Source organism: Carlito syrichta, unplaced genomic scaffold, assembly GCF_000164805.1.
Source record: "Carlito syrichta isolate Samal-C Ts95f unplaced genomic scaffold, Tarsius_syrichta-2.0.1 Scaffold302449, whole genome shotgun sequence".
NCBI classification, from domain to species: domain Eukaryota; kingdom Metazoa; phylum Chordata; class Mammalia; order Primates; family Tarsiidae; genus Carlito; species Carlito syrichta.
The window spans coordinates 204,060-221,965 of record NW_007246545.1 but is presented as its reverse complement, the minus strand read 5'-3'; the positions used below and the strand labels follow the sequence as shown (position 1 = coordinate 221,965).

At 37.8% G+C, this 17,906-nt stretch overlaps 1 protein-coding gene across 2 annotated transcripts in view; it reads right to left on the bottom strand.

Annotated features, from left to right (window-relative positions):
• Positions 1 to 1,997: 1,997 nt before the first annotated feature.
• PSMA3 (proteasome subunit alpha 3) overlaps positions 1,998 to 17,906 on the bottom strand; it is a 30,088-nt gene continuing 14,179 nt past the window's right edge. Inside the window, exons 4-11 of one of the 2 annotated variants that reach the window (XM_021711671.1) lie at positions 13,898 to 13,999; positions 13,747 to 13,820; positions 9,463 to 9,514; positions 8,347 to 8,412; positions 5,489 to 5,535; positions 3,295 to 3,362; positions 2,707 to 2,771; positions 1,998 to 2,161 (exon numbers count right to left, since the gene is read on the bottom strand). In XM_021711671.1, coding sequence (XP_021567346.1) covers positions 2,117 to 2,161; positions 2,707 to 2,771; positions 3,295 to 3,362; positions 5,489 to 5,535; positions 8,347 to 8,412; positions 9,463 to 9,514; positions 13,747 to 13,820; positions 13,898 to 13,999 — 519 coding nt within the window. In that variant the 3' untranslated portion in view covers positions 1,998 to 2,116. Of the gene's footprint in view, positions 2,162 to 2,706; positions 2,772 to 3,294; positions 3,363 to 5,488; positions 5,536 to 8,346; positions 8,413 to 9,462; positions 9,536 to 13,746; positions 13,821 to 13,897; positions 14,000 to 17,906 lie in introns of both variants that reach the window. The other variant, XM_008056685.1, reaches the window with a different exon arrangement.

Here is a 17,906-nt window from a genome sequence, read left to right as displayed (position 1 = left end):
GTCATTAAGGGGACTAATTGGACCATTCTTTTTTGAAGGGACTTTTACTGGCCAAGTGTACCTAGACATGCTACGCACATCCATTCTACCTGCAATTCGTACACTTTTTGGGAATGGTCGATTTTACTTCCAACAAGATGGGGCCCCACCACACTTCCACCAAGACGTGAGAGCTTACCTTAATGAGAATTTGCCAGGACAATGGATAGGACGAAGAGGTACGGTTGAGTTTCCTCCACATTCTCCTGACTTAACACCCCTTGACTTCTACCTATGGGGGGACCTTAAAGGATATGGTGTACCATAGAAAACCAGCTACACTGGCAGTACTTCAGGAAGAAATTGAAATAGCGTGTGCAGCGATAAAAGTGGACTCGGTCAGCATTGCTCAAGCTGTAGTTCACCATAATCAGAAGTGCCTGGATGCTGATGGTAACCACTTTGAGCACCTCTTGTAATTGGAGAAGTTTTCTGTTATTGGTATATATTATTACAATTTTAGTAGTTTTTCCCTTTCTTAAAATGTATATACTTTTTTTGTAATCTCCAAACCAAAACTTTATTCTTTAAAATTTTTTTTTTAGGTACCGTTATCAAGGTAATTTACAGTAAGGTTACTCAGTCTTTTTAAAAATAAATTTTGTATGAATGTCAAAGTAAAACGTGCCAGCTTTTTCTCAAAGAGGCTAGTCATATCTCAGCAGTGGTTACAAAGTGACCCTACAATTGAACCTAGATTTATAATCCTGTGTTTAGCTTATGAAAATCACTAGTTTTTCATATTAGCTGTAAGAGCTAGGTATATCTGCTCAAATAGTTTTAAATAGATTTGCAATATGGCATCTACAGTAGCTTAGCTGTTCACATTTAGGTTTCTTTAGAACCAGTGCCGCCTTTTGGGAGGTTCTTAAATATACTGACATGAATTTTAAGAATATGCTATGATATTCACATGCTATTCATATTTTGGAAGTATAGGAAGGGCTGTAGTTTGGCTTAGGGATAGTTAACTTGTCTATAAATGGATCCAATTTAATATTGTTCTGGTGTTTTTCCAAGGCCAACACTTGTGTCATTCTAAGTTAAATATAAGAGCTGTAAAATATAGCAGATACTGTTATATAAAAGAAGCCATGGTAATGACATACTTGTTTGGAGTTGTTTGTATAGTAGTTAGCAATTCAGGTATAATGATTTGTTTAAACTACACAAATGCTAAAGTCCAGCATACTGGCATGAGCCCAATAAAAGGTATATATCTAATTACATAAAAATACATATTTTGGCTCACCTCCAAATATTGTAGTTCACACACCCACAGTCAGCACAAATTAGAGTGACCTTTGCAGTCTGTATTATTATACTCTCTAGGCTAGGCGCAGTGCTATGCACCTGGCCAGAGTTCAAATGGCTTGTTCCTGGTGTGAGTACTGCTATTTGGATTATTACAGTTCTTCCAGTACTGATTATTCCACTTAGTAACTGTTAACATGCATTTTCAAATATATTCTTATTTTTAGTATAAAAACTGTCTGGTATGGGTTACAGATCAAGTAATTTTTTTAGTGACAGAAAAGGGACTTTATTGATCCTTAAATCTAGTCTTAAGCAAAAGTATTCTTGACTTTTACATATTAAAGGATCTCATTTTTAAAAAAACCACCCCAAACAAAAACATCTTTAATCTGCCTGATACCAAAAGATTTAACAGTGGCTCATGACCACCAATCATTTCACTAAAAAATATTAATGTAGGCAACAGTATCAATTAATCGCCTACTGATTTGGAGGGTGCATTTTACACAAGAGCCAAGCAAAATATCCTTAAATTCTAGCTGAGTGATGAAATGGGCTGTGAATCCATGTTATTATAAAGCCTCATTTTGCTGTATTTTAACTAATGACTTTGTAAGTAGACTTAAATCTGTATTTTAATATCAAGTACATGTCCTCAAATACCCCCACTAATTCTGTCAAGCAGGCATTAACCAAACTTCAACAGTTACAAGACAAAAATTTAATGAAAACAGGTCAGTGAGTATGTATAATCCATGGGGCGAAATAGTTACATAGGACTTGTAGTAGAAATTTAAAATATTAGATGCTGCAGTAAATATTACATATTATCATCATCTGATTCATCTTCTTCCTTCAAAGATTCCTGTTAAAGAAAATTGGTGTTTAAAACTGATTTTTAGTATCACAATGTCACACACCTGTGGCCAACTTAAAATATATCTTGAATTTAATTAAACACTAGTCATTAAAAATCTTTTGAACACTTTTAGAATACCCAGTTAAAGAAAGGATAATTTATATCTTGCTCCTAACAAATGACTACATTCTTGATAGAATATATACTATGACCCTTGGAATTTTCATGTATATAAATTTTTTTGAAGAACCAGAACAACTTTATCCCCCACCCAGAATTACCCTAGGAAAAAAATGTCTGTCCTTAAGAGTTCAGTAGAGTACATAGGTGTTTGTTAAAAGAAATCAACCAAGTTCCTTTATTATTCAACACATGATTTTGGTTGTGTGTGTATTTATTTATTTATACACACAGAGAGAGACAAGTCTGTGTTGCCCAAGCTGGTATCGACCTGGGCTAAAATGATCCTCCTGCCTCACTCCTACTCAGCAGCTGGGACTATGGGTACATAGCACTGCGCCTAGCCTAGAGAAGTTTTTATGCTGTCTTACCTTAGCATATTTCTCTGCTTCTTCCCTTATGTCTTTTGGAACAATTTCATGTCTTCCTTTAGTTACTGTGAATTAAAGCATATATTTAAATGAATTCAAAAGTTAAGACAATATTTTGATTTGCAATATCATTCAACCTACCCAATCAAGTATGATTCACCTAATGTTACAAAGTTGTGCTATGAGTAATACCACAGATGCTTTGAACTTATTTTTGTGTATTTTTCCACATGAGATTGTGTGCCCAAATTAATCACTTTATGGAAATGAAGTTATTATGCTGTGATTTTTAAGTTCTGAGAATTAATTTACAGCATAGTCAATTTTTAAAATATCCTAGCCTTAAAACCCTATGAATACCAAGCTAGAAAGAAAGAAAATGGGTGATTTCTCAGTAATATACTTTTTCTCAGTAATCTTTTAAAAAAACTATGAAATGAATGCTTCAAGTAAATTATTAAGCAGAACTTCTCCTTCATTAGACTATACCTGGTACATTTGTTTTTGTTTTATCTTAGGGCACACAGCAGTAAATTAGGTGTAGTGTAGATGACTCCTAAAGCAAGTAAGTGTAAAAAAATAACTTACATTCACCAACCCAGCTGAGTTCCAGTTCAAAAGCTTTATCCTTAACTTCGTCATGTACTATGTAAATTCTAGAAAAGAGAAAATACATATTTTGGCTCACCTCCAAATATTGTAGTTCACACACCCACAGTCAGCACAAATTAGAGTGACCTTTGCAGTCTGTATTATTATGAACATTGGAAAAAGCAACATAAGCCGGACGTGGTGGCTCAAGAGGACTGCTTGAGCCCAGGGTTCAAGACCAGCCTGGGCAACTTGGCAAGACCTCATCTATACAATAAATCAAAAAATTGGTGTGTCTGTAGTTCTAGCTACTTGGAAGGCTGAAGCAGAAGGATCGCCTCAGCCCAGCAGGTAGAGGCTGCGGTGGCCATGAGTGTGCCACTGCACTCCAGCCTAGGCAACAGAGTGAGACTGTGACTCCAAAAATTATACATAATTGTTGAGATAAAGTCACTTTTGTTCTTCCTACAAATATTGAGTATAAGTGTACAACCCATTATTTTTATACATTGTTTTAAAAATACAAGGCTGGGCACGGTGGCTCAAGCCTATAATCCCAGCACTCTGGGAGGCTGAGGTGAAAGGATTGCCTGAGCTCAGGGGTTCAAGACCAGCCTGGGCAACTTGGCGAGACCGCATCTCTATAGTAAATCAAAAAATTAGCCAGGCTAGTGGTAGCGCACACCTGTAGTTCCAACAGCCACTTGGAAGGCTAAGGCAGAAGGATTGCCTGAGCCCAGTAGGTCGAGGCTGCAATGGCCATAAGCGTGCCACTGCACTCCAGCCTGGGCAACTGAGTGAGATGCCAACTCAAATAAAAATATAAAAGATATCTCAAAAAGAACACAGGGAAAAGGCCATCGTTAACTGTGCCCTTTTAGGATATTTATTCTGTTCATCAACCAAATATTTTTAAAATGTGCGTGCTTGCAATTAGTAGTCTCTTCAGCCTGCAGCTTCTTGCCAGATACCTTTTTAAACCCTTTGTTCATTTTATAATGGTTTATCTATCACTTTACCTGGGCCTTCACATTGTAGTATATTACAAACTGCAGCAAAGGAGGAGGCACTGTCATGGGACACAGTAAAGTAACAAAGAATCATAGAATGAAGTACAATACCAGTATAGCTTTATCTTACAGGAGGGGGAACCTAAAAGAAATGGAATTGTTTTTTGGAGGGCAGGCCCCTTGTAAGTGTTCTAGGAACCTATCAGCAATGGCGTACCAGCTAGCATTGTTGTGAGAGGCTGCTTTCGGTTGGCTTCAGTGAATTTTGGGGGGAGATCTTTCTGTGAGTTTGCCCATCTCATGGGTGATTTACAGTCGCACCTGCCCATCTCACACTGAGCTGGCTACAAAGCCACTAATTTACTGAAATATTTTTTAAAATACCAGATACCTACGTCTAGAAGAATCATCAGTTTTTTGAGACATCACTACCTAGGTTTACTGATTTTGTTGTTGCTTGCTGTTCCAAATAAGTGAACTGTTTAGACTGTAAGCTTTATATTTTTTGAGTCATGGTATCACTCTGTCACCCCAGCTGGTTGGTGCAGTGGTGCTATCATGGCTCACCATGATCTAAACCTTCTGAGCTCAGGGGAGCCGGGACTATAGGCATACACCATCACACCTTTTTTTTTTTGGTAAAGACAAGGTCTTGTTATGTTGCCCAAGCTGGTCTCAAACTTCTGGGCTCAAGCAATCCTCCCGCCTCATTCAGCCTCCCAAAGTGTTGAGATTACAGGCGTAAGCCACCACAACCAGCCTCTTAAGCTTTAAAAATATATTTTTTTAATCACTGCTCTACAACAAACATGAAAAAGTGAAATAAGTCTTTCCCAAGGAAATAGCAGATTGTGTAAATGAACGAGCTTCATGGATCATATACAGAAATAATCAGCTGTAAACCTTTGGGGGGCAACCAAAGATTACTATTATTGAAATGTATGAGATTTGAGATGTTGGGAGCTAAGAAATGAAGCCTCTAATGGTCCATCCACTACATGTCCTACCCTTAACCTGTCATAGGAGGTTATTTTGTCAAAAAGTATTTTTCCTATCCTAATAATTATTACTTGAAAACGTAACTTAGTTAAAAACATGTTTTCCACCCAAAGAATGTTAAATTCACCTTCTGAAAATTATACACTAAGCTGCTATGAATGGTAAGGAAGATTTCAACTTACATTTTTGCAACCTCTTTAACAATATCACGGCAGGTCATTTCTTTCATCTATAGAAAATAAAACATATATTAATTGTATGGTTCAAATGAAGAATGCTTTCCAACTTGTGTAACTATTTTTACAACTTTTATCAATAACCTAGGTTTTCTTGAGATACTCAGGTGTAAAACCAGGAAAAAAATCTGAAGTCCCCAAAAGCTCAGAATCTAATTTTTCTGATTCACAACTTAATGTTTCTAAATTAAAATGCCACAATAGATATTCTGCATAACCCACTGATAGCACTAACTTTGTGAAAAATTTTATAAAAATACAGAGGCCTATGAAAGACTGGAGAAGAAATTTGATTTTTTTATAGCCAATTTAGGACAATAAATTACAAATAAGCCATGAATACTATATGAAATATACAAAAAGATGAATAGGAGAAATTATTCCTCATGGAACTATTCAAGGCAAAAATGCAGAATATTATGGAAGGCTCTGAAGAAGAATCAAGATTGGATTTGGTTTGATTTAGAGGGAGACAAATAAGCAAAAGCGGGAAGCCAAAAGTTTGTTCATTTTAGAAGCATTCTTTCAGTGAATACTTGGAAGTCAGGGCAGAAAGGGAGCTGTTAAGTGCTCAGCTGAGGAGTTTGCATATTGTATGTTTTTTTAAGTAATCGGTACTTTTAGTTTAGAAATCCTGATGTTCAAGCTATGCCTGCACAGCCACATAAGGAAGGGACAGCAAAAATCATAACATATATTTATAAGCTGATAAAATACGGGAAAATAGTAAGTCCAAATAGAGAGGTCTGTTATAATCTTTTAGTTATATTTTTTCATATTATTTTTGCCTAAATTCTATATTTAGTGAATTAATTGCATCCTACCACATCAAACTTAGGTAAACCTGAAAAAGCAGTTTAAATGGCAAATATATTTTTACATGGGTTCACAAAATTGTGGGGTTTTGAGTAAAGAGACCATCACAAGAAAAACAGGCTAGAACAGTGATGTAGATCGGAGTTCAGCAAGTTTTTTTCTGTAAGGCACCAACCAGTAAACGTCTTAATTTAAAAAAAAAAATTTTGTTTTTTTTGAGTTGGAGTCTCACTCCGTTGCTCAGGCTAAAGTGCAGTGGCACACTCACTGCCACTGAGCTCTGGAGATCCTTCCACTTCAACCTTCCAAGTAGCTGGAATTACAGGCACATGCTACCAGGCCTGACTGATTTTTTATGTGTTGTAGAGACAAGGTCTTGCCAAGTTGCCCAGGCTGGTCTCGAACTTGCGGGCTCAGGCAATCTACTCGCTTTGGCCTCCCAAAGTGCTGGGATTACAGGCTTGAGCCACCACACCAAGCCAACATTTCAAACATCATCTGGACTCTGTTTCAGATATCATAACGCTACTGTTGCAGTGTGAAAGCAGCCACAGACTGAATGTAGCTGTGCGCCACTAAAACCTACACAAAAGCAGGCAATGGGCCATCCTTTGCATCACCTGATTTATAGCATGTTTTCTCATATGATGTATGTTTTCCTCAGCTGAAGTGATTTTTCCAATTTTTTGGCTGGGATTTGGTATTCTTCCCATTACTTACTAGGATTTAACCACAGAAGGACAAAAGGATAGTGGCTACTAAATAATCTAATTTTCCAATTTCCACATAATACCATGGAGAAATAAAAACAAAAAGGAAGAGTAGAAGAGAGGAACCAAGCACCATTACAAGTAAGTGTGTGATGAAAACAACATGGGTCTAAGTCATAAAGTCCTGATCCTGTTCAGAACCCATTTATTCTGTGACCCTAAGTGTGTTTAAGTCTGGGGTTGGGCTTTATAGCTTGGTCTAGGGCTAAGTGATCTCTTGGGTCCTTTTTTCAGCTCTACTAAAATACCCAACATAAATTGGGCTTTATAGAGAGTTCTAGAACTCGGCAATAAATAAATGTCAAACACTAGTAAATATTTTCTATAACCTGGCCTTAAATAAATTGAATGAGTAACTACTTGAACAACGTTCTAGTACAGCGTTATTATTAAATGTATATGAAATTTTATCTCTAAGTTATCAGAACTCCAATAAATCATATGCCTGCCTTTTAAGTTTCTAATAGCAATAAAGACTGTGAATACTGTTTAAAAATTAAGTTAGTCTAGCCGGGCGAGGTGGCATGCATCTGTATAGTTGCAGCTACTTGGAAAGCTGAGGCACAGGCATCACCTAAGCGCAGCAGGTTGTGGCTGCGGTGGCCATGAGAGTGCCACTGTACTCCAGCCTGGGTGACAAGAGTGAGACTCCAACTCAAAAATAATAATAATTATGGTTAAAAGGAAAACCAGCCTTTTAAGAAGACTTTTTCATATTAATAGCTGACTTTCTCATGGAAGAAAACGTGGGTGGTTGTAAAAGGATAGGCTTCATAACTAGGAGCAAAATTAAGAGAACTGCTAGAAGCACAACCACACTTCTGAAACATAAAAGCTGTGTTCCAAAGAAATGATACAGGAAAAGAGAATACATACAACTTTTTATTATAGTCGATCCTGTGGTAATAACTCAAAATTTTGAACACCAAAACTCTCAAGCCAGGGTTCACCTTGAATTCATGAATGAACTTGAAGGATTTTGTGAGATTACATAAACAACTGTCTTTTTCCAGTTTGAGGCTTTATAGCAGTGTAAAGGGATTCATTACACAATTCTACATGTGTTACCAACTGTTCTGTTCCAACATTTAACACCTTCAGAAAGCTCTGCTTTAACATCAAGCCACACTATATCCTTAAACGAAAACATTTAGTTTGTGGTGATAAAACTTCACTGCATGAGGATGATAAAGCAAAAACTCAAGCATTAAATATTACCTGAAGCTTTTCTATTTCTGTCTTTGCAGCTTGCCTGGCTTTGCCAATGGCACAGCCCCAGTAACCCTGTGTTTTTTTTTTAAGAGACAAAAAATATATAATCATTAAACTAGTGTACTATCATGTCATTAATGACTTAATATTTCTATTTATAAGTTAAGGGATGTACAATGATTTTTAAAAGCAAACATGGAAAAATATAGCCAAACTATTCTGATAAAGGCCAAAGAACTCAAGAAATTAAAATACCAAACTTAATTCTAAAAGAATCTAGTGATAGAGGAATATCCAGCTCCACGTGTGATCCCAGCTCTTTGGGAGGCTAAGTCGAGAGGTTTGTCTGAGTCTAGGGGTTCAAGACCAGCCTGGGCAACTTGGCAAGACCTCGTCTCTACAGAAAAAAAAAATTAGCTGGGTATGGTGGCACGTGCCTGTAATTCCTGCTACTTGGAGGGCTAAGGTGAAAGGATCACCTGAGCCCAGCAGGTCGAGACTGCAGTGGTCAAGGGTGTGCCACGAACTCCAGCCTGGGCAACAGAGTGAAACTCTGACTCAAGAAAAAAAGAAAAAGGTATATCCAAAGAAAATAAACTGTGTTATCATTTACACTTTGAATTAGAGACAATTTGGGAAACAGGAACAAAAAATTTAGCATAAAGACAAAAATGACATATATTCTTGAGAGAAATAAAGTTAATTTTTATGAGCTCAATATTCTTTCTGTTATGACAAATTACATTTAAGACTTTCTTCTTCAATTAATAAAAACCACAAAAATCTCAGAATAAGTTAACAGTTAAAAAAGGGTAATTTTGGGAAAGCTCTAAGAAATCCCACTTAAACCCTTTCTTAAATGGGCAATTACATTCAGTTTTAAGACACTGTTAATATAATAATGGAGAATCACCATATTCAAAATATTATATTCACTATGTAGTTTCTATAAATCACATAATGAAAATAACATCTCTGCCTCATATCCATAGCTTATTAATAATAAGAAAACAGAACTTTCTTTGAATGAGTTTTAGAGAAGTTTCATATAATCTAAATATGACACTTAAATGCTAATGAAAGACCATTAAACAGGATGTCAAGAGATTCAAAATTACTCACGTATGAAACACCTGATGGGTCAATCATGTAGAGCTGTGCACCGTCATTCACACTGTAAGACCCTAACATGAAGCTGCACAAAGGTAAACAGAGTTTAAATCATAGCTCTTAATACCATAAAAGGAATTTTTAAAAAAATGCAATTGCAGTTTCTAAGATAAATTAGTAATATATAAATTACTCAGTATTTTGATAGGTAGTTTCAAATAATTAAAATGAGCACATAGTTGAGATTATCTGTTCAAAATTCATGTGGCTTGTTTGAAGATAGCAGTGCAGAGAAGGGAGCAGTGATAAACAGGTGAAAAACAATAAGAGGGTGCAACAGATAAAGGCAGAGACACAAAAAAGTGAAGGGAACAACAGTTCTGACAAAAGAATACACTGAATCCGTGTCAAACTCTTTCCAACTTTCATTCTAGTCCCCAATATTCCTCCAGTCATTTTTCTGCAATAATTAAAATTGGTTCAATGTATTTTTCTATGCTCAACAAACTAAAATCAGGCTATTAGTTCTTATGAATACTGATCATATGAATTACTGATTTTCTGAAATTGTGATATACAGTCAGCTCTCTGTATTCCTGAATTCTGCATCCATGGATTGAAAACTAAACACATTACAAAAATATTCATGAAAAAATTTATGTCTGTATTGAACATGCATAGATTTTTTTTGGATCATTATTCCCTAAACAATACAGTATTAACAACTGTTTACATAGAATTTGCATTGTATTATGATAACCAACCTGGAGATGACTTAAAGTATATGAGAGAATGTGCAAAGCTTATATGCAAATACTATGCCATTTTATTAGGGACTTTAGCGGCCTTAGATTTTATCATCTGTGGGAGGTCTTGGAATTAATCCCCCACAGATACCAAGGGCCAACTATATTTTCTTTGCTTTAGAACAGCAGTCCCCAACTTTTTTGGCATCAGAGGCCAGTTAAATGCAAGACAATTATTCCAAGGATGGGGGGCGTAGGGGAATCATCAGGCATTAGATACTCAAAAGGAGCCGCAACCTAGATCAGACCCCTTGCATGTACAGTTCACAATAGGGTTTGTTTTCCTATGATAACACCCCTGCTGATCTGATAGGAGAAAGAGTTTTGCTCGCCGCCCTCCCCCCACCTCCTGCTGTGCGGGCTGGTTCCTAACAGGCCATGGACCTATCCATACCAGTTCACAGCCCAGGGTTAGGGGATATCTCTCATGCAGAATACTGTAAGGTCAACGATTCAATTCCCACCCCTACCATCATTCTCTTCCATCTTCCACACGGACATAAGACTTAACTTTCAGAATCTCATTTCTAAAAAAAAATTTTTTAGAGACAAGGTCTAACTGTCGCCCAAGATGGAGTGGATTGGTGTGAAAATAGCTCACTGCAACTTCAAACTCTAGGGCTCAAGTAATCCTCCGACCTCATCCAAATAGCTGGGACTACAGGTATGAGCCACCATGCCTGGCTTCATAGTCATTATTTTAAAACGTAAGCATGATGGTGCACACCTATAGTCCCAGCTACTATGGAGACTGAGGCAGGAGGATCACTTGAGCACAGAAGTTTGAGGCTGTAGTGAGCTATGATCGTGTCACTACGCTCTAGCCTGGATGACAGAGTGAGACTCCATCTCAAAATGAATGAATGAATGAATGAATAAAAAAAGAAAAACCTTCAATACTTCCTTTGCTGAAACCCCTTAGCACAAAGCATACAATTCTGTAAGACTGGGCCCCTCCTACATCTTCAATATTGTCTCTAAACCTTATTCTCTACACATCAAGTATACTTAACTACCTCTGGATTACCTGAAATATAACCATATATTTTAATGTTGGTCCCTTTGCTTGAAACTACCCTTATCCATTCATCCTACATCTCACACCCTTTCCTTTGCACCATCTCTTCAGCAAGGTGCCATTCTCTAATTTTTGCTCCATTGTACTCAGTATATACCTTTACCATATCACATCTTAAGACTGTTATTAATACGACATTCTTCTCTGCAACTCCACATCTATGACTGATTCATAGTACATATACAATAGATGTTTACTAAAAAAGTTCTCTCCTCTATGCTTACCCCTTAAATAGAACAGAGAAGTTAACTGATGAACCTAGAGTTCTGTTGGAAGGTTAAAAATGAAAGGTAGCTGGGCTCGGTGGCTCAGCCTGTAATCCCACGCCTTTGGGAGGCTGAGGTGAGTGGATTGCCTGAGCCTGCGGGTTCGAGACCCGCCTGGGCAGCAAGACCTCATCTCTACAATAAATCAAAAAATCAGCCGGGTGTGGTAGCATGCCTGTAATTCTGGCTACTTGGAAGGCTGAGGCGGAAGGATCACCAGAGCCTAGCAGGTCGAGGCTGCGAAGGCCGGGAGCGGCCACTGCACTCCAGTCTGGGCGACTGAGTGAGACTCCAACTCAAAAAATAAATAAATAAATAAAAGGTATTTGGCGTGGGATGGTGGCTCATGCCTGTAATCCTAGCACTTTGCAAGGTTAAGATGGGAGAATCATCTGAGCCCAGGATTTCAAGCTAGACAACACAGCAAGACCTCATCTCCACACACACACACACACAATCAAAAATTTAGCTGGGCATGGTAACGTCCACCTATAGTCCCAGCTACTTGGGAAGATGAGGATGAAAGACTGCCTGAGCCCAGGAAGCCAAGGCTGAAGTAAGCCATGATGGTGCCACTGCACTCCAGCCTAGGCAACAGAGGAAACCCTGACTCCCAAAACAAAAAAAAAAAAAAAAAAAAAGAAGAAGAAGAAAAATTAAGGTATTCTACATAGCCTGAAAGCAAAGTGTTTCATAATATAATTATGAAACCTTAATAATTAATGCTACAAATATCCATCCATAGGTCTAATATACTGCCAATAGAAAACCCAGGTTTTCTTTAACATATCTTCATTAGCAGTTAAGTATGGCTAATTACAAACAACTCAAAGGTAAGACTATAGCTAAGCACTCACTCATATGTTAGTAATGTATTACTTTGATAAAGTATGACTTTTTTAAAGGTATAAACGAAACATTTATTTTTATTTTAGAAAAATATAGGCTGGGCGCAGTGGCTCAAGCCTATAATCCCAGCACTTTGGGAGGCTGAGGCAAGAGGACTGCCTGAGCGTGTGGGTTCAAGACCAGCCTGGGAAATGTGGTGAGACCTTGTCTCTACGATAAATTAAAAAATTAGCTGGGCATGGGAGCATACGCCTGTAGTTCCGGCTACCTGGAAGGCTGAGGTGGAAGGATCTCCTGAGCCCCAGCAGGTCAAGGCTGCAGTGGCCGGGAGCGTGCCACTGCACTCCAACCTGGGTGAAAGTGAGACACCAACTCAAAAAAAAAAAAAGAAAAGAAAAAGAAAATTCTATTTATGACAAGTCTCTGTGAAGCCGCATTTGGGTATTTATACCTATTCCAGGTCTTTATGCAGTTGAAGCCTTACTTTTCCTAAAAATACAAACACTAGCACTTCACTTGAACAACAGAAATAGAAACCGTGCCTAATAGAAATTATGGAATGTAATTTTGTATAGATTAAATACTGCTAAAAAAAAAAAACCCCACAAAACTCCATTTAAAAGCATATTACCTAAGTACTTAAAGTATATCATATAGAAATCAATGAGAAAACTGAAGTATAAATGACTAATTTGTCAACATGGAGTATATTTAAAATTAGCTCATGGTTTCCTAAAAGTATCAGGGACTAGTGTGCCAGAGAATTTATTATAACCAGATTAAAGTCATTATTATGAGTTCTTTATTTTATAATCACTTCAGATCTGTATGATCTTTTCACTCTTCAAATAGATTTTCATGCACACTTTTAATCATTGTCCTAATACTTCTTGGTAACAGTTCATTTTTTTTTTTTTTTTTTTTGAGTTGGAGTCTCACTCTGTCGACCAGACTGGAGTGCAGTGGCCGCTCCCGGCCACCACAGCCTCGACCTGCTGGGCTCCGGTGATCCTTCCACATCAGCCTTCCAAGTAGCTGGAACTACAGGCGCCTGCTACCACGCCCGGCTAATTTTTTGACTTATTGTAGAGATGAGGTCTCGCATGCCCAGGCGGGTCTCGAACCCGCAGGCTCAGGCAATCCACTCACCTCAGCCTCCCAAGGCGCAGGATTACAGGCTGAGCCACCGAGCCCAGCTCAGTTCATATTTTTAAGCATATAAAAGCTTAGGATGTTGGGGAAAATAGATATCTAAAGTACAAGATAGGACTTTTAACTATCTCACAAAATGTCATACCTGCAGCCAAAAGGTCTTACAGCACTGTAGAGTGTATATGCATGTACATACATGGCCACTCTGTCGGCAAGATGCTATGAGGGAAATAAAAGAGCTTATTAATAAATGTGTATTAGTGTTCAATAGGATTCTCAATATGTTATCAACTTACTTTTAGTGGAATGTTATAGCCAAAGTTGGATCTAAAGTTGGAAGCTTCTTCTCTTGCTATGTCTGCTAAAGAACGAGCATCTGCCAACAAACCTGCTACTGCCTGGAAAAAAGCACCAATTTAATAGATGAACACATTTCTATCACAAGTCAGACAAAGTCTGCAATTATTGTAGGCTTATGTAATTTTTTTAAAACAAGCATCACCAAAATAAACTATTTTGGCATTTTGATGCTTGAAGACAAAATTATTATGATTTGAAAATTTACTAAATGTGACTTAATAGTTATAGTCAGGGAGTATTTCTATCATAAATCCTTTTCATCCCATTTACCATCTCATAATAAAGAATAAAAACAACTGGTCTTAATCAGAGTTTATTTTTTCTAATCCAAAAACCTGAAGTGCTCCAAAATCTGAAACGTTTTGGCACCAATATGGCAATAAGGAAATACTCACTGGAACTTTTTTAATTTAGGATTTTCGGATTAGGGATGCTGAACTGGCGAATGTCTTAACACAAATATTCCAAAAGTCCCACCCCAAATCTCATGTTTCTGGTTCTAAGCATTTCAGATAAGCATTTTGGTCTAAAAGACACAATCATAAATCTTTTTCAGCCTACTGGCTAGTAAACTGCAGTAACAAATCATTAACCTTCCACAGTTAGTGGCTTAGAACTACTGTTACTATACATATGCCGAGATGGCTGGGAACACTGCAGTGAAATCAGATGTTAGAGTGGAATATATGTATATATGTGTATATATATATATATTGTGTGTGTGTGTGTGTGTGTGTGTGTGTGTGTGTGTATTTTTTTTTTTTTAAAGAGACGTGGGGTCTTGCTATGTTGCCCAGGCTGGTCTCAAACTCCTGGCTTCAAGCAATCGTACTGCTTTGGTCTCTCAATGTGCTGAGGTTATATGAGTGAGCTACCATACCCAGCTAATTGTGGGATATATTAAGTTTGGAGAAAAGAACTCTCCAAGTAGTTCAGTTTCAACATTAGATCATTTTGCTACATTCTTTTCAATACCATCATATCTTTGAGAAATTAGGCTGTTAGCGGTTACTGTTAACAAAAGTAGGTACTGTACAAAAATCAGTGTGGAACAAGAAATAAGAGTGGAAGCAAAGTTTAAGAAGGGTACAGTACGCACCAATTGTGACTGTTTAAAAATGAGACAAAAATTTTTTTTGTTTGTTTTTAAGTCAGAGTCTCACTCTGTTGCCCAGGCTGGACTACAGTGGTATGATCACAGGCTACCAAAGCCTCAACCAGCTGGGCTCAGGCATGTTCTACCATACCTGGCTAATTATTTGATTTATTGCTGAGATGAGGTTTTGCCATATTGCCCAGGCCTTGATCTCCTGGGCTCAAGTGATCCTCCCATTACAGCCTACCAGTGTTGGATTTAAGGTGTGAGCTACTGTGCCTGGCCCTAGTTTTTGAATAAAAATATTTTTCACTATGTATTTTTTTCAAATAGCTACTATATTTTTAGGACATAAACACTAAAATGTTTTGACCTAAATACTTATAAACAAAACCATTAGGTATTTTTGACCTAGGGAAGCCATGAAAATACTTACTGAGACACTTTTAAGTACTATGAATCTAGAAAGTTTGAAAACTGCTAGCTTAGGAATACTGTAGAATTTAAAAGTGCTATCAAGCCGGGCTCAGTGGCTCAGCCTGTAATCCCGCGCCTTTGGGAGGCTGAGGTGAGTGGATTGCCTGAGCCTGCGGGTTCAAGACCCACCTGGGCAGGCGAGACCTCATCTCTACAATAAAATTTTAAAAAAATTAGCCAGGCGTGGTAGCGCACGCCTGTAATTCCGGCTACTCAGAAGGCTGAGGTGGAAGGATCGCCGGAGCCCAGCAGGTCAAGGCTGCGGTGGCCGGGAGCGGCCACTGCACTCCAGTCTGGGTGACAGAGTGAGACTCCAACTCAAAAAAAAAAAAGTGCTATCAAAAAAGTAAGACTTTTTTCTACTGCCACCTGGTAATAGTAATAATAACAATCATATATCAAGCACTCATAACATATTAAGCATTTGACATAACAGTTTTTAATCTCAAAGCAACTGTATGCACTAGGTACTGTTATTATCCTTGTTTTACAGACAAGGAAATAGGAGTTCAGAATAAATAACTTCCCCAAGATTACTCAAGCCAGTAAGTTACATCATTTAATGAATCTTCTATTGCTTTGAAGAAAGCTTACTGAAGTCTCATAATTCTCAAATCACTTAAAGATGACAATTATGAAGGGAGGACATTAAATCTAAATTTTCCCTAACCCTCTTTAATGTCTAATGTTTTGCCAATTTCCAGGTATAAGGAATGCTGTCAGCTTCTTGGGGTACATTTGAGAATTCTAAGACTGTAACATTTTTCCATCACTAAAACGCTCACGGCTATTAGCATATCTTTTTTTTTCAAAATATACCTAAATTTATTCTACTATGTAAAGTAATATATCATTCACTTTCTACCAGCTAGGTTACAGTCTGGCAAGTTTTATTAAACTCATCATTTAGCTGGGCTTGGTGTCTCAGCTTGTAATCCCGCGCCTTTGGGAGGCTGAGGTGAGTGGATTGCCTGAGCCCGCGGGTTCGAGACCCGCTTGGGCAGTGAGACCTCATCTCTACAATAAATCAAAAAATCAGCCAGGCGTGGTAGAGAATGCCTGTAATTCCGGCTACTTGGAAGGCTGAGGCGGAAGGATTGCCGGAGCCCAGCAGGTTGAGGCTGCGGTGGCCGGGAGCGGCCATTGCACTCCAGTCTGGGCGACAGAGTGAGACTCCAACTCAAAAAAAACAAACAACAACAACAACAAAATATATATCATTTTCACTGGGAATAAAAAATCTGCTCAGGAGAGAAATATTTTTCAGAGAAAATCATCTTTGAAAATCAAAAAAATCTCAAAAACTATCTTCAGCTTTATGATTTACTGGTTATTTTTTACCTGTCTTTTTTGTGTTTGTGTGTAACATTAGATCTCGTGAGAAATACCAAAGCTGTCGGCTGAATGATGTGTGTCCTATAAGGTGTCACCCTACAGAATGGGCTTTGGAGTTGCATATAGACCCAAATTTCAATCCCAGTATTTTTCTCTACTAGCTATGCAGCCATTTTCTCACTTGTAAAAATGGCATTAACCTTCGCACTCGAAGATAGTTTGCACATCACCTACCAACAACTGAACTGCACTTTTTTACAAAACAGTGAAAAATAAATCACTTTATACTGACCCTTCACATCTGGAGACATCTCACGAATCACCTACCAATTTGTACTTTTGTACGAAATAGTGAAAAATGAGCCAGGCGTGGTAACTCAAGACTGTGATCCTAGCACTTTGGGAGGCTGAGTCAAGAGGATTGCCTGAGTCTAGGAGTTCATGACCAGTCCGGGCAACTTGGTGAAACCTCATCTCTACAATAAATCAAAAAATTAGCCAGGTGTTGGTGGTACACACCTGTAGTTCCAGCTACTTGGAAGGCTGAGGCAGAAGGATGCCAGAGCCCAGCTGGTCGAGGTGTGGGGGCCGTGAACATGCCACTGCACTCCAGCCTGGGCAAGACAGTAAGATTCCAACTCAAAAAATAAAATAAAACCAGTGAAAATGAATCATTAAATATTAAAGATTATAGGGTTAGAACCAATTATTTTATTGTAAGGACATTGGGCTTATGGAATTGTGGACACTGAAGAACTTATTTATGACATAAAAAAATCAGAATTGTATATCTTACATTTTTCTAACATGTGAAACAGTCACCAACATGCATTACATGTTCATTGACACGTTGTACAATAATTTGTTTGACGTCTTCCACCTGGTGTTTTTCTATTCGAGCAAACAATGCAATTTCATTTTCTTCCTACCACATTAATATGTAATTTATTGTACAGTCTGTTGTTTGTAGACAATGTGGAAAGACATACTCGTGATTCTTTTTTTTTTTTTGAGTTGGAGTCTCACTCTGTCGCCCA